At 41.0% G+C, this 16573-nt stretch overlaps 2 protein-coding genes across 3 annotated transcripts in view; both read right to left on the bottom strand.

Moving 5' to 3' along the window:
• The window catches only part of LOC105900989 (lisH domain-containing protein ARMC9), a 29421-nt gene extending 19433 nt beyond the window's left edge, over positions 1-9988 (bottom strand). Inside the window, exons 1-13 of one of the 2 annotated variants that reach the window (XM_031575121.2) lie at positions 9697-9988; positions 8882-8970; positions 8596-8721; positions 8321-8491; positions 6423-6578; positions 6222-6311; positions 5242-5266; positions 4671-4828; positions 4401-4499; positions 3718-3759; positions 1693-1727; positions 972-1083; positions 527-622 (exon numbers count right to left, since the gene is read on the bottom strand). In XM_031575121.2, the coding sequence (XP_031430981.1) occupies positions 527-622; positions 972-1083; positions 1693-1727; positions 3718-3759; positions 4401-4499; positions 4671-4828; positions 5242-5266; positions 6222-6311; positions 6423-6578; positions 8321-8491; positions 8596-8721; positions 8882-8932 (1161 nt within the window). In that variant the 5' untranslated portion in view covers positions 8933-8970; positions 9697-9988. The remainder of the gene's footprint in view (positions 1-526; positions 623-971; positions 1084-1692; positions 1728-3717; positions 3760-4400; positions 4500-4670; positions 4829-5241; positions 5267-6221; positions 6312-6422; positions 6579-8320; positions 8492-8595; positions 8722-8881; positions 8971-9696) is intronic. The other variant, XM_012828376.3, reaches the window with a different exon arrangement.
• A 3653-nt stretch (positions 9989-13641) lies between these two features.
• On the bottom strand, positions 13642-16122 carry polr2h (RNA polymerase II, I and III subunit H). The gene is made up of 6 exons (XM_012828333.3): positions 15207-16122; positions 14725-14817; positions 14488-14571; positions 14311-14404; positions 14124-14207; positions 13642-14005 (listed from the first exon to the last, which is right to left on the bottom strand). The coding sequence occupies exons 2-6, from the start codon at positions 14795-14797 to the stop codon at positions 13888-13890; spliced, it is 453 nt and encodes a 150-aa protein (XP_012683787.1). The 5' UTR covers positions 14798-14817; positions 15207-16122; the 3' UTR covers positions 13642-13887.
• Positions 16123-16573: the final 451 nt, after the last annotated feature.

Below are 16573 nucleotides of genomic sequence, written 5' to 3'. Positions count from 1 at the left end.
ACTGAGTGACGTTGAGGTGTGCCTGATTGACATTTCATTTCTGGTACGTTTCCAGACCATAATCCCAGTGAGAAAAACTAAGCTGCACAGCTATACGCTGTCTGAGCCAGGCTTAGGGACTCCCAAGGCTCGCAGTGACTTATGTGGGGGGAAAGAAGCGAAAGGGCAAGAGCGACAGTGGTACAGGAGGTAAAGAAGTCGTTTAGTAAGCAGAAGGTTGCTAGTTCAATTCCCTGTCGAAGCGTCCTTGAGCAAGACACTGAACCCCTAATTGCTCCTCATGTGCAGTGTGCCATCAGTGTAAATGTAAAATGTGTATACATTGTAAGTCGCTTTGGATAAAAGCGTCTGCTAAATGACTAAATGTAAATGTAGCTACATTCTGCTCTTTTGGTTGTCTCAGAAAAGGGGTTCATGGTAGACATGCGCTGTGGGGGATACTTGAGTGGGGTGTCTGCTCCGTCACCGTGTGCCTGGCAGGCGGCCATGGGCAGACGGTGGAGCAGGGTTATAGAGAGTTATGTACCTTTTTGGAGCTACCGCCGCGCTCCAGGAGATCATTACTGATGAAGGCCTGAAGGACAGTGTCACGCTGCTCACCGTGGACAGATCGAGTCAGCCTCTGAAAAGTCCAAACAAGCAACACACACACACACACACACACACACACACACAAACACATTGACATAAGCCGCTGAATACAGCACAATTGGTGACTACAGTAAAAACTGGGAAACTGAGGGTAAATATTCCATCAATTACTATTCCTAGCAAAGTAGTAGGACAATCGCAATGCTCAGTGACAGTAAACTACTGGTGTGGTCTGAACAAAACTAACAAGTACTGAATCAATCATACTTGGTGGGCCTGGCACCACGATCAGAGCACTGGTGTTTCTCAGGCTTTCTAACACGATTTGAATCCTTGGGGCTTTGGGTCTGGCCGTGTTAAATGCGGACTCCACTACTCACCCAGCGCAGAGCCTGCAGCAGGAGCGCCCGGAGCCGATCCGACCCGTTGGCCAGGTCCCTCTTCAGCTTCTCATAGTCCAGCGATGGCAGCAAGGGCACTTCTTTGGGCCTCCTGAGGAGAAAACAGCAAGGGGGGGGGGGGGGGGGGGGCATTCTTAGGGAGGTCTAAACTAAGATGCCCAATTCGGCACCACAAACACCACCATTCCCGCCAGCTCTCTACCGGTTCGGTGGGGATGTGATGCTATCGCTGGGCATTTGACGATGCGCGTGACTGAATACACTCCAATAACCATGCAAGAGGACATAATTAACTTTAAAAGAAAAAGACTCAACAAGAGAAGGAAGTCCTGGCAAGATGATAAAAAACTGAATGTAATTATGCGCCAGCATCCTAAGAGGGTGCATTATACTCATCAGATTACAAAGAAAAAGCCCTTGAGCTTGCATGGAAGAAAAGTCAAGCAATGTGCCAAAGAAGGAAAAGAGTGGGGGAAAAAAAAAAAAACATTCTACAGGTATGTTAGCTCATAATGGTAGTTTCATTTTTACGACTTTACGAGTCATAAATCTCAGACTTGGCCATGATTCTACATGCACTCAGTGCTCAGTAGAGTAAAGCAGGAAGAAATACTAGTTCTACAGGGTGTCTTCTAGCGCCACAGGGCCCTGTTTTCTGTTGAAGCAGATGGTTGTGGATGGAGACTTGTGGAGAACTTACGGGAGTGCAATGGAGGCGCGCAGCATGGACGAGGCCTGGGGGAGAGGAAGAGAGAGAGAGAAGCATACTGGTTAGCAATTCGCCTGTCATCGTCTCCGTCATTCTGTCAACACGGGTTTGTATGGAGGTTTAGACTAGTTTTCAACACGGGAAATGGTGGCTTTGTTGGCAAACGTGACCATGCCAATGAACATGCCTTTTGTATTTATGGAAAAAGAGCATGGTTAATAACAGGATATTTTGGTAAACTCATGAACATTGAAAAGCTCAGGGGAGACTGGCAGCTCTATTCTCAGTGGCTGCTGTGTTCCTGTTCTGTTAGTCACACTGTCAGAACAAACTGACGGTAAAAAACATGCTACAAGGAATACAAATTGAAACAAGCACAAACGATTCAGACTCACCTGTTTAAGGCTAAAAAAAAAAAAGAACTACACGAGAGCTCGGACCGCATTCATAAATCATTTCAGAGGAGGTGCGAATCTGAATCTGTACTTGGATCTCAATCAACTTCCTTACAACTCATTTATTTTTATCACTTCATTAATGACCTTTTGACCAATGTTTCATATCCATCCCTTATGGACAAAGCAATGGAAGAACCAATCTTGATCCTGGATCAGAATGTGCAGCACCTTCTCTGAAATGCTTTACTCCGGCCCTTGAGCTCACCTCTCCCTGCGATGCCCAGAGCCCTCACTGAGACACGATCAGCAGGAAGTTAGGCTTAACTAATGGTAGTGGGACATATACATGCTGGAATACGAGTTTTGGTCACATGCAGTACCTTCAGGCGCACATTCAGTAAACATTCCGGGGTTTTTTCCGCATGCAGTGAGTGGCAAGGGCAAGGGGGTCCCCATTAAGGGAACAGGAAGTATGGGAGGGGGTTAGTGAGTGGAGCGATTCTCTGCCATCACTATCATATTGCACCTAGGCTTGAGGTCCGGTTTCTCTAAACAACCACTAATGAAGGCATAGGGCAGAGATCTCAGAGGTCATTTGAATGTTTAACTTTGGTGGGACGCGTGAGAGAGGCCCCAAATGTGTTTCGCCTCATGAAAGGGGTGGGAGATTATCCATATCAGCGGTGGTTCAGAGGTCCTTTTGAACTTGGCCTGTCCTTTGTGAAACACGCAGGCATTACACGGATCTGACTCTCCAGGCATCTCGAGCATGAAGAATGAAGGAGCTAAAAGCTATATCCTTGGACCAATAGAGGAACTTTAGGACCTGCGTCACCAAGACAGAAAAGGGTGTGTGCATTTACAAATGTACTGGAGGAGCTTAGTCTTGGTCAAACTTTGAGATTAATGATGCCTGCAATTAGGCAATAGAGGAAGGATATGGAAGACTAATATCGTGTGTTTGTTCACTGAATCAGGCACTCTTGGGTGAGGCAAAGTATAATTTTACTTCAAGAAGATTAAGAGAGTCCAGGTACATCCTGGAAATTCTCAGCCTATACACAAAGGCGGGTGCCATGGTAACCACTGTAATTGACCTGTGGTATAACTGCACTCCAGAATATAGCGGTGTTATTTTCCATGACCAAATCAGTGAAGTACGAACCTAACTCTAGTGCTGATCAAACTCTAGCTCTGAGGGTTTCGGTGAGAGACGTTCTCCAAGTGTGCGGGGGCTTTAGGAACCAGGCTCAAGTAAAGTCAAGCACCCCACTATCTTGGTGACTGACATAAACCAATGGCAACTGAGGGCCTACGCAGGGGTAAAGAAGAACACTAACTGCAGTGAGACCACTACGGATTCAACACAATATGCCATATTCCTGTCAGACAAAGAGCAGCATTCTCGTAGAGAGGGAGGCCATACACGGAATCGATATAATAGGAACTGGAGCCAGCGGTGGGTTTCAGGAGAAATATAAAAGGGAAGGAATCGATGAGCAGTAAGTGAGAGCGGAAGAGAGAAGGAACGGAGGGGAGGGCAGAGGCATGGTTGGCAAGGCGATATGGGGGGTGGGGGATGGAGCAAGACAAGAGGGAAAAGAATGAAGAGACTTACATATCCATCATCATTGTCATATGGGCTCATAGAGTAATATCCCTTCAAGGGCAGAGTCACACGCACACAAACAAACACATACACAACAGGAAGCTGTTGAATGAAGGTGTACAGACACACAACCAAAAACAGAAGGAGACAACAGGATTTGCCCGCAGGCTTGGTATTATGGGCATACCCCTCGAGAGGAATCCAGAAACACTGATGGTGGTTTGTGTAAGGCAGATATCTCAATCATCTTTAGGTCATTACCCTTCTCAATAACCCTCCTTCCTATGCAGTACATGAAATAGGTACACGGTACAAGAACAGCTCATAACAGAGAGAATGACAGTTGGAGGTATATTATCATTACACAGGCAGCTACAGGAGGGTTATAAACTAAATATTAGTCACACATCATAAATACCTAATATCAAAACAGAGTTCCATGGACAGCAATGAAGGAAGAATGTAACACAGCAACCTAGAGAACCCACGGAACACTTAAACTAAGAAAAAGATTCCAAAGGAAATATTAGTGCTGCAGGTCTTTAGACTTGGCAAACAATGGAATCATCATCCTCCTCCTATCCATCAGTATCAGTGAGAGTCTGAACATTTCTAAGGGGCCATTTGTTTGGTTCCAAGAGTCCCTGACAGGATGTAGCGGTCACATGTGGGCAAGGGTGTTTCTCACTCACAGTTCCAGGCCGGGTGAAGTCGATGCTCTGTGCCACGCTGTGCCTCATCTGGTTGCTGAAGAGGCGCACGCACACACCCTGCAGATACTCAGGGGAGATCTGCAACAACAGCAACACTCCCATGAGCCAACTGTGCATGGGTTACTGAGCATGACTTTGCATTCGCGCGAGTGAGCGGGAGTTTTAGGTTTGCACGGATATAACATTTCTGTAAGGCGTTGAGTATGTGTTTCTGTGCGTGATTCGAGTAATGGCAAGGGCTGAATGTACCATTTTTCCACTGACGGTAGCTTCAAGCGAGTCCACCAGTTCAGCCGTGATACCAATGAGGTTATGGTGGTCGGCCTGCATCTTGTGGAACTTCTTGATGTAGGTGGAGGCCTTCATCTCAGCTTCTGCCAACTGCAAGTGCAGTTGCTCTACTGTATCTGCATACACACAAATACATACATTTACTGTTGCAGACGATAAAAAGCTAGTTTTAAAAAAACCTATTTACATGAAGCTGGTATCACTCAACAAATGTTATAGTTGAACTCTGCTGTAACAGATTAAAAACAGACAACTCCTCATAAATATACTGGAATACATGACACTGGGAACGGGAGGATGCATGACATTGGAACACGGCCTCAACATTAGAGGCTTGTGGTTTTCAACAAGTACACAAAATTATTCAAACTCAAGCCAAGAATTCAAATGTGTCACATCAGACTGAAAAGCTGCCAGATGCCATTACTGGGACACTCCTTCCCTCTGGCCACAGGCTCTCACAAAACACACACAAACTGGGACTACACATTACTGGAGTTTAGTTCAATCTAAAAGATCAGCTGCTTACCTTTGTTGCTAGGGATACCATCCCTCTGTGACAACAGTGTTAAAGAAATAACTAGAAAATAATACCAGTGATCATTCAGACATCATTCTAAGGCACAAGAGGAATACCTATTATCAAACAACGTCAAGAATGCGGTGTCAAAGGCAATTATTTAGGATTTAGTATTGTAGTCTCATATCATTATTGTGTTATTGTAATATGCAGAGATCATTTTATATCATACTCAGTATCACCTCACATGGGCCCAGTTCAAACAAAAGGACACAATAACATAAAGGCCTCACTGGTGTCATTCATAAAAAAAAACAATTGAAAAGCAACACCAGTTGTCGGGATTTAAACCTCAATGAAGAATATTACATAATCCTAATAAAGGTCTTTCATGGCATGGGATAGTCTTTTCCTACAATAGACCGGGAAGGAAAGCTTATACAGCAGACTTCTCATAAGGCTGTAATTGTTTAGATGTCAGACCTATCCAAGTTGCCTTTGGCTGCCTTTGAACCATCAGGGTCACCGCAGGGTGAAAGTCATATGAGGTTTTGGCCTGAACCACACACGTCACTGATGAGGAAAGGAAGAAAAAGAGAGTGGATTCGCCTTTGCCGCTGTGTCTGAATGACTGCATACAAATGCAAGGGCTAACTGTCTGCATATTAATGATCCCTTTGGTCCCTTGTGGGAAAGGCTTTTATGAAGGTCTTGAATGTGTTCCTCACAGCTAAAGGGAAGGGAGATGGCATGTTTTCCGTCTGCTTTGAATCTTAGGCTATTACGTTCCGATTTATTTTAACCTCATTGTTCGTCTCCGTAGCTCACTTCTTTCATGAGGTAGGAACAGTGCTTTAGTCAGGGTGGTAGGAATGACAAGGGCCTGGGGTAACATTTATAGGACTGAGGCGAAAACCTGTAGTATGGAGAGTGCAGTAGTGTAGTATGGTGATGCAAGATGAACCCCTTTTAGTAAAAATTAAGGATACATATAAAGTCACCAATGTTGGACTGTTGGAAGCTTTCAGTGTGGAGAGAAACTGCTCAAGCCTCTCCTTCATCTCTGGCATCCAGGAATCCTGCACAATAAGAGTTAGACATCGGGCCTCATGGTCAGACACTATGACTTCCAAGGGGTGAAGCAGGCATTAATGACATTAGTGTTCGGGCTGCTCTGAGGGTGAGCCTACCTGGAAAAGGTTCTTGAAGGACGGATGCACCACAGGATTGGGTACAAAAGGGAGGGCGTAGAATGGCAGGAACTCAGTGGTCTGACTCAGTGCTGACCCTCTGGTCTCCAGAAAGTGTCTGAAGTGTGTAATCCTCTCATCAAAATCCCCTCTGTCCTGCTCCAACAAATATATTAAAAAAAATAGCTCACTACCACTGATAATTATACATAATTTCTGACTGGAACCTCTGAGCTACATCACATTAGGCCATGACCTTCACCATACTTCTTTGCGGGTAGTGGGGCCATCTACTGGCTAAAAAGGACAGAAATGTAATATGCTGTATTGTGTATGTATATGTTGCATTTTCACAAGGACAAGAAAAAGTAGGCAAAATGAAATGTTGTGTATCTTAATACTCTAATGTATTCTATGGACCTTGTTTGTTTTAGCCTTTCTACAGTGAAAACCATAAAATAGTATGCATACCCAAAATGGCTTGGACAAAAAAAAAACACAACACATTCTAACTTTATCACATGTACTGGAGGAGACAGCATCTCACCATTGGCTGTATAGGAATACGGAAGCATCGAACACAAACTACATAAGGGAAGTGATCACCTGGTATATTTAAAGCCGATTGTACTTTTTAAGTTTTCCCCTTTCCTTTCGTGTATTATAAAGCTTTTTGTGCATGTTACAACAGCCCAAAAGTACAGCACTGTCAGGTTTTCATAGTGTAATGAGTGTAATTGACTGTTTACTCATAATGAAACACAGGCACAAGGAAAGAATATTTGAAAAAAAGAAGTTTGATAATTGAAAAGCAATTCCATTTAAGTAATACTCAAGTTATTTGAGACTCCACCAGTACCCAAGTTATTTGAGACACTTGCTAACATTGTGGTACAATGGCCTGAGTGATTGATTCATTCTTTGTTAAAACAGTGAATGGTGCAAACTACAAAATGCAGAAGTGCGTGATCTCTGGACGAATACATTGTCAGTATATTAATTCATCCTTTCTTTTTTTAGATCATTAGTGCTAAGAACACAGACATGACTCAGCTGAATATAATAAACCCACAGGCTGCGCAGGAAGAGAATTTCAAATTTAGCCAAAGGCACGCCTTCCTTGGGATGGTTTACCTGGAAGATTTACACTCTGACCAATTTAAGGTGTGTCTCGAGCATATAAGCATCATTGTGGGGGTGGATGTGTGCACATGATTTTATGTTGATTTGACTGACTTTCAGAGTTATGAAGAGAATGGGCGTACATTGTGTTTAATAACTCTGACGAAAACCCTCCATACACAAACCGTGGGATTGTGCGTACACATTGTGTACAATTTGCCATACAACTAAGATTAATACTTTTAGCCTGCTGTGTTTAAGCATACCTCATTCCAATACCTATTGAAAACATAACATTGCTGTGGATCAGGCCTTAAAAGGGAAGAACAGTGGAAAATACTAGGCCTTTTCAAACATATAGCTAGGTGATGAGACAACTCTTTGATATTTGAGTGATGATGTTGGTGGAGTTACTAAAACTAAGCTCTATGAAAGGCTGTCTCTTATAGAGAATATATGAGATATAAGTGTATTAAATTTGTGGGACAAAATCCTGTTGGCTGTCCAGTACTTTGGGTAGCAACTTGCAATAACTTGCTTTTGTGCAAATCTTTTAAACTTCAAAACAACATTTCAGCAGTAACCACAAAATGAGTCTTAAGAAGAAAAAAAAACCAAGTTCAGCCAACCCATGACAGTTAGGGTTAGACTCTGGCAACTGTAATGTCATAAGATGTCTGAGCATGGTAACTGGCGTTCTTCCCATTTGAGAGGTATCAGCATTTCTACAAATAAAACAATAAAGGACACAGCAGGACATGGCCTTAGCAACTCACTGGTCTTCCAAGGCAGTGCTTCAGAGGGTAGATGGTGAAATGGATGTGCAGATAAAACTCAAGCTTGTGAGCTGTGGGGTGACTGTCGCGAACATCTACAGGGATGCGTTCGTTCCAGAGCTCAAAGAATACCTTGTAGTCTCCGTCATCGAATGAGCTCATAAGGTCTTTCTATAAAGAGATTTGGATATGGTGCTTATGTTTCAAGGCATGTACAGGCACAGATGAATACAAAGACTATTGACAGATGACCTCAGTCATTCTAAAAGGCTTACCTGAATGATAAGGGCTCTGGAATCTTGAACAGCATTGCCTTGAGATTTGGGAATTGGTTTGCCCTTGATTTTACATTCCTTCTCAAACTGTTTTGCAGTTTCTTCAAATTCACCAAAGTTGAGATACTGTACACAAATAAAATGATAGGCCTCTAATCAAACAAATTCATTTGTATAATTATTATTTCTGTTAGTTACATGTGCAGCCTGCAGTTTTTCTTCATCTCAGATGAAGAATTTATGTATAATAACATGACAGTCAGGCCTTCTAGACATGTGTATGTACCTCCTTGATCATCCCATGAATATCTGCTTCATTTCCTAACATGTCACCCATCTCAAGAGTTTTCTTAGATGTCCTTTAGATGTTGAACACTGAAACAAATCGATGAAATACATGGTATTTTAGGAGAAACCAAAGAGTTACACATTGTGTAGATGTACCTGCAAACAATGCGCAGGCAATGTAGCCTTATTAGACTATCAGGATCAACAGCAATACGCTATCTATCTAGGATACTAGCTTATCCTCCTCAATAGCGTAACATGCTGGTTGTTTCGCACATATTAATTGATTTATTTAAGATAACTGGTTACTTGACAACGTGCATTATAAATAATACGTTGTGTATCTTGCTAGCTATCGACAATCAACAGCTAGATAGCGTTAATATTTAACGTTATCTCACCAAACGCTAGCTACCAGAGTTAACTCACAAGTAACACGGTTATCTACTCGTCAGAACTTAGGAAACTTAGACTAGCCTGAGAGAAATTAGCTCTTTGGCTTTGAGATCAACATAAAGCTGATCCTTTTGTGGAGATGATAGCTAGCTGCTAATATCAGCTAGGGTTTGTGTTGATTCTCCTGTACAACCAAGCTAGGAGCATTAATGCAAATATCAGTACATGCAGCTGGCAGTCTTCATGCTTGGTACATTTACTAACATAAGCTGACTGTTTTCCGAGATTGATTAGCTACAACACATGCACATCTGTAGCTGAACATGCTATCGGTAGCTATGTTATCCTAGCAAACTAAACATTGAGATATCTGATTAATCTCATACATCACGTTTAGGATGAAGAAACGCAACTCACCACTATCACATCCCGGTGTTATGCAGTTGGTCAGATTACAAATAGGTATTGAACAGTAGCTAATACCGCTAGGCAGGTATCTTTACTTAGTCGAACCTTCATGATAATGTTGAACCGCTACCCAGTAACCAAGGGGAAGACGCTCGTAAATACACCTAGCAACCAAACCGACGGGGTCGTATGGCCGTAATGTGAAGTGTTGTCGCAAATAATGTAGTTTCCATAGTGTTAAGCATGGCACAATGGCATCGGTGTGGAGTTACATCAGTCCTATGATAAACCAACTTGCCAGTGGGAAAAGTACGTTTATAACAAAAGAGTTGAACTGCCACAAGGTTTGACTTTTGATTTATATGTGAATCCACCAGAGGTGTAAAGTAACGAATTACTTTTACTCACGTTACTGTAATTGAGTAGTTTTTTTGTGTACTTTGTAATTTTTAAGTAGTTTTTGAAATCGGTAATTTTACTTTTACTTAAGTAGATTTTGACTGAAGTATTGTACTTCGCTACATTGGAAATTACATCCGTTACTGAGTAAAAAAAAAAACATAGTTCAAGGCGGGAATCGCGCACCACAATTCTCACTGCAATGGTGGATGCTGCATAGAGTAAATGATGGAGTCATGCAAGGAGCCGGTACGGTGCCGAGTCACGAGAGATAGATATGGAGGAAGATGATAGTGCGGACTACCAACAAGCTGAAGCACCGAACTTTCCGCCAGTTGAAATTAAAGAAGATGAAGAAAACCCGTGGCCACATCTCAGCAAGCAGTTTGCCTTCCAACGTAAAAGAGGCAACAGCTATATGCTGTGTAAACTGTGCCTAATCCGCCAGTCAGAACTTTCTGCTTATACAAATTCACCTTCAAATCTGCGCAAGCATGTGTTGGTAAGTACAGTATTTGTCCCTTTCCATTAGTAGTTCAGACAGCGTTTTTGTCATTTAGTTAGCTTTGCTCCATTAAGCAAAATATGCGTTTCATGGCACTAGTAGGTAGTAGCCTAATTTTGGCTAGCACTTGCAACCGACCTGAGTATGCTAACGTCGACAGCGGTCATCCAATAGACTAATAATACCATTCCTGTCTTCCATTCGTTTCAGGTCATAGAATTATTATGTTCAGTCTCTCATATTGTGTTAAAAACTGCAGATCAGTCATCAGCAATGAAATACACCACATAAACTGATATTAGGCTAATCATTTGGCTGCCTCCCATGCCTTGAAACAGAACAATGTGAATGCGCACACCATCGTTTTCAGACAGTTGGACAAGTCAATGTGTATGTCGTTATCTGCAATTTATCACGATGTTTAGTCAGATATTGATAACGATAAGTGGTGGCTTTGTAACGTGCACGTCTTTCATGTTCATGCTAAGGGGTCCCGGTTAGCAAGAATTGAGGATTATGAATTGTGATGCATGTAGAAATAGAAAATAATGCTATAATTCTGTATACTGTAGGTCTGTCATCTCAATTAGCTATTTATAGCTATTTCTGTGTTATGATGCACTCTTGATGGCAGCTCAATACTTAATTGTCAGAAATGTTGTTTGTCATTCTACAGGTCTAGTCTATGTCAGACAACACCTTGACCGGATGTTGGAGGCTGGAGCAAGTTGGACAACATTCATCAGATGAAGATGATTTATTTTCCTCAATGAAGTCCAGAAGGTCAGAAGGTTCAGGGGAGTTAGAAGGGTACCTAGCCTGTGTCTCAGTCAATATGGATCTGCTGAACGCCTTTCAGAATATCAAAAACTGTCCCTGAAACTCAATACTGGCCTACCTGCCTCGGCCGCCTGCGAGCGACTCTTCAGCTGTGCTGGATTGCTGTTCAATGCAAAGCTAGCCCGGATGAACTCTACTCATCTTGAAAATCAGATGCTGCTCAAACTCAACAAGAAGTTTGTAGACTAATGCTCTAAAGGTGGACACAAGTAAAGTAACCAAAGTTTAAGCGGGGCAGCGGTATTTTAACTTTTTATTTTAGCTGTCATGTCTTGACATGTCCTCCCAAAAGTTCTTAAATGTTGTGTTGACATGTTTAATGTTTGACATGTTTAATATCATTGCACTTATATTTCTAAAGATTCTCCTTTAATAAAAAATAACTAGTTTTTGTATTGGATTTATGACCCCTTGTCCTTTTTTGCACTATATAGGAGCGGCCCCCATCAAGTTGTTGAAAGTAACTAAGTAACTTTTACTTAAAGTACATTTTAAATGAACTACTTTTTACTTTTACTTGAGTAGATTTTTAGATGGGTAATTTTACTTGTACTTAAGTAAAATTTCATCAAAGTAATTGTACTTTTACTTGAGTACAACATTTCAGTACTTTTTACACCTCTGGAATCCACCATTCAATTTCTTTAAGCTATACATTTTGTGCCACAGTCATTTGATAGCCATGTAAGTTAATTTCCAATCTTCAAGACATCACAAAAATAAATACTTACAGACGTGGACAAAATTGTTGGTACCCTTCCGTTAAAGAAGTCACTGAAATAACTTGAAACTGACAAAAAGTAATAATAAATAAAAATTTACCAAAAATCAGACATTGTTTTTGAATTGTAGTTCAACAGAATAAATACAAAAAAACTAACTAATGAAACTGGCCTGGACAAAAATGATGGTACCCTTAACTTAATATTTTGTTGCACAGCCTTTTGAGGCAATCACTGCAATCAGGCGATTTCTGTAACTCTCAATGAGACTTTGCACCTGTCAACAGGTATTTTGGCCCTGTCCTTGTGAGCAAACTGCTTCAGCTGTCTCAGGTTTGAGGGTGCCTTCTCATGACTGCATGTTCCAGCTCCTTCCACAGATGTTCAATAGGATTTAGATCAGGGCTCATAGAAGGCCACCTCAAAATAGTCCAATGTTTTGCTCTTAGCCATTCTTGGGTGTTTGTAGCTGTATGTTTTGGGTCACTATCCTGTTGGAGGACCCATGACTGAGACCAAGCTTTTTGACACTGGGCAGCACATTTCGCTCCAGAATGCCTTGATAGTCTTGAGATTTCATTGGTCCCTGCACTGATTCAAGACAACCTGTGCCAGATGCAGCAAAGCAGCCCCAGAACATAGCTGAGCCTCCTCCATGTTTCACAGTAGGTAGCTACAGTGTTCTTTTCTTTGTATGCTCCATTTTTGCATCTGTGAACATAGAGCTGATGTGACTTGCAAAAAAGGTCAAGTTTTTTCTCATCTGTTCAAAGGAAATTCTCTCAGAAGCCCTGTGGCTTGTCAATATGTATTTTGGCAAATTCCAATCTCGCTTTTTTTTATGATTTGCTTTCAACAGTGGTGTCCTTCTCGGTCAACTTTGGCTCAAACAGCGACAGATGGGGTGATCTGACACTGATGTACCTTGACCTTAGAGTTCACCTCTAATCTCTTTGGGAGTTGTTCTGGGCTCTTTGGTTTTTGGACCTTAAACTTCTGAATAATATGTAGGAATATCAAGCTGCTTGGAGATGGTCTTATAGCCTTTACCGTTATCATGCTTGTCTATAATTTTCTTTCTAATCTCCTAAAACAACTCTCTCCTTAGCTTTCTGTGGTCCATGTTCAATGTGGTACACACCATGACACCAAACAGCACAGTGACTACTTGTTTACCCTTTAAATAGGCAGACTGACTGATTACAAGTTTGAAGACACCTGTAATGCTAATTAGAGGACACACCTTAGTTTAACATGTCCCTATGGTCAAATTATTTTCAATCTTTTCTAAGGGGTACCATAATTTTTTGTCCATGTCAGTTTCATTATTTTTTTTTATTATTCTGTTGAACCACAATTCAAAAGCAATGTCTGATTTTCATTAGTTAATTTTCAGCACATTTTTATTTATTATTACTTTTGTCAGTTTCAAGTTATTTCAGTGACCATTGTGGGTTTTTCTTTAGAGACTTAGAGACAACTAAAACATATAAAACATGTTTTATTTACAGGATTGACCATGAACAGTATTCATTTGTTTGACTAGTAGTTCTTCTTCTAATTAGAGAAGCTGCTTCAAAGAAAGCAAACAAAAATAAAAAAAATTCCCAGGTATTCCTACAAAACAATCCACAGAGATGCAAGTCCATGATCCTCAAGAGATACTGTCTTTTGGGTGTTTGAATGCACTGTATTTTGAGTCCACACAAAAGACCAAATAATGGAAAATGGAGTTTAGAAGGCGAGCTTCTTCATTAAGAGGTAGACCCGTGAATCCACTTCAAATCCGTGCAAGTTGTTGGCATCACCCTGTAGTCTCATCAACAAGCCACCATACGAGACATATGCAGAACTGCACAGAAAAACAAATCAATGATTAATTTAAATTAGCATCCTAACAACTGGGCGATTAAAACAAATGAAAGGTTGATTGTTTATAGTTAGGCTGGGAGACCAAATCCAATACTCACAGACGAGTGGCTGCTTCTGTAGATGTCTCATCTCCTTCAATTCTATAGACCTTTCCGTACATTACATAATCAAATTGATCTGCCCTGAGGAGAAATCATAGATATCTCATTGCAAATCTCTTCTAAACTTAGACTTAGACACACACACACACACACACACACACACACACACACACACACACTTTACCTAGAAGGGCGGTCATCTGTTGGATTGTATTCCCCATCATCTGGAGTGCCATCTTCATAAAGGGTACTGGCTATCACCAACCTAAACTTGTCCCCTGAAGTAAAAGGATAGTGTTGCTTTGTTTAGATTATTGAATGATACTTCACAGCTAGCTTCTTTGGTCACCAGTCGTCTTACCAAGGTCCACAGGGTAGATCTGAATGTTCACGTCAAGTATGAGGTCCATCTTGAAAGATTCACTTTCACAGTGAAGTCGAGACACTGCAATCAGAATCAGAATAGTATTAGTAATAGAAAGAAACACAGTGTGTTTGAACAATGGTAATAATGTAATTAATCCTTGTAAGAAGAATTTTTCCAATGCCCCTTGGCTGTCTAAAACCATACAGCACCAGAACATGATATATACACTACCTCTGTCAAATTTCATCCCATCTGGGTCGATGTCCTTCACATCAAAAATGTCTTCAAAGAGTATTCCAGCCATGTCGGCCCTAGTCAATCAATCTAAGGAAATAAACACTTGTACATCAGCAACAAAGTGAAGATGAGTTAAAATATACGATTTAAAATAACGTATTAGTATGGGCAGATAAAATGCCACCTCAAAATAAAATCAGCTAACGTTACTGGCTTAACATTTCTCATCATTTCAATTATTTGAGAGAACAGATCATCCAATGGTTTGATTGCTAACACTATTTAGTCACGTTTAAAATATTAACTAATATTTCAACAAGATGCAGAAACGAGATCTTTGCCTGTTGGTGTGGAGGTAGCCATCAGGTGAATATGAAACATTTGCCAGAATAAACTCATTTGCGTTATCTTTTGCACAGGCACCCTGTGAAGCTAGGCTAGGCAGCTAGCTAGTGAACTAATTTCTCTTCACTTACTTCTTCTATGATACGTACGATCACACTCCGTAGTCGTATTAATCTTCTAAGAGGAGGTTGTAGGAGAGACTCCAACAAAAGCCCTTTGGAACAAATAAAAAATAATGATACGAATATCTCAACAGAAATGAATTGTACCGCGCTCATACAATGTGCAACTTGTTGACCTTTCTCGGTATTCACTTCCGTGTCAAACCACAGACACGTTTTCTATTGGCAGAGGTCTTGCCATTCGATTACGTTGAAAGGATAATCTGTTTTTTAGAGATTGGTCTGATTACGTTTAGTTTAATTAATGCGTTTCAATTGTGAGCCTACGTTTTCCGTTTTTATTTTTCATAATTTGTCCTTTTATAAAGGCCGCATATGTTAATCAGAAGCAGTTTTTGAATGAATGAAGTCTTTCGACATCTATCGGGCGAGCGCCATCTGCTGATCTCAGGTCGGTACTGCAAACACTGTACAACGTCCGCCTTCGTACAGTGGTTTAACCTGTGGTTTTATCGGGTAGGATACTGTTTTCCAATCCGCAGCAGCAGGCACGGACTTGCCGTCTGGAAGTTCGGGTATTTTCCTTATCTTGCGAAGGTCTTTTTTCCTTTCCCTTTTCCAGCCCCGTAGACATCACACAGCCTTTACAAATACTTAATAGGTCGTCTCAGCTGTAGCGACATAGCTGGTGCAACCTGTAATAGCAACTCCAATGTATCCAGCCCTCGGGCAGTTCGTTGTCGATATATGAAAATAAAGAAGAAACCCGCGGCCGACAGTGCAGAAAAAAAAAGAAAAAGGCTTTGCTGGCTCCGCTGCACGTGACGAGGGGGGCAGCGAAGAGGCAGGGGCATCAGAGAATGAGCAGGAAGCAGATGCTGTGTCACGCAAGGTGCTGTGAATTAGCTAAATTAGCTAACTGAAGAACAGAAATGATTTTGTTAAGCTTTAAAACTTTAAACAAGGCTAGAGTCCCGCTGAAGGGTTGACAATTTCCAAGGTCAAGTAGAGAAGTCAACGCAAAATGTTGTGAAATAATGAGAATGGACTGCTAATACAATATATAAATGCATATAACAAGGTCTGACTAGTTAATTCAAATTATTTATTGTTGCATTATAAAATAAAACAAATGGAAAGTATGTTGCATAATATCCACATATGTATTTGCCTAACGTGGGGCTATTCATTCTGAATTGAATGAATACAGCAAAACGTTCCAAATTAATTATGTCTGTTTTATGCATTATTTTTTTTTTTACAAACAGGTGAACCTGAGTCACAAACATGAGGAGGAAAACGTTAGAAAATTAGGTTAAAAGTTTTACATATTAACTTAATACTAAAAAATATTAATTATTGATTTGTTGGTCGAT

The sequence above is a fragment of the Clupea harengus genome, chromosome 10, assembly GCF_900700415.2.
Source record: "Clupea harengus chromosome 10, Ch_v2.0.2, whole genome shotgun sequence".
Taxonomy (NCBI): Eukaryota; Metazoa; Chordata; class Actinopteri; order Clupeiformes; family Clupeidae; genus Clupea; species Clupea harengus.
This window is presented reverse-complemented; position numbering and strand designations above follow the sequence as displayed.

Excerpts from the sequence above, each read along its gene's own strand:
- polr2h (XM_012828333.3), bottom strand. The coding sequence starts at position 14,797 with ATGGCTGGAATACTCTTTGAAGACATTTTTGATGTGAAGGACATCGAC. Across the intron at positions 14,405-14,487 it reads GATCTACCCTGTGGACCTTG|GGGACAAGTTTAGGTTGGTG; the intron begins GTAAGACGACTG and ends CTTTTACTTCAG. Across the intron at positions 14,006-14,123 it reads ACAGAAGCAGCCACTCGTCT|TTCTGCATATGTCTCGTATG; the intron begins GTGAGTATTGGA and ends TTTTCTGTGCAG.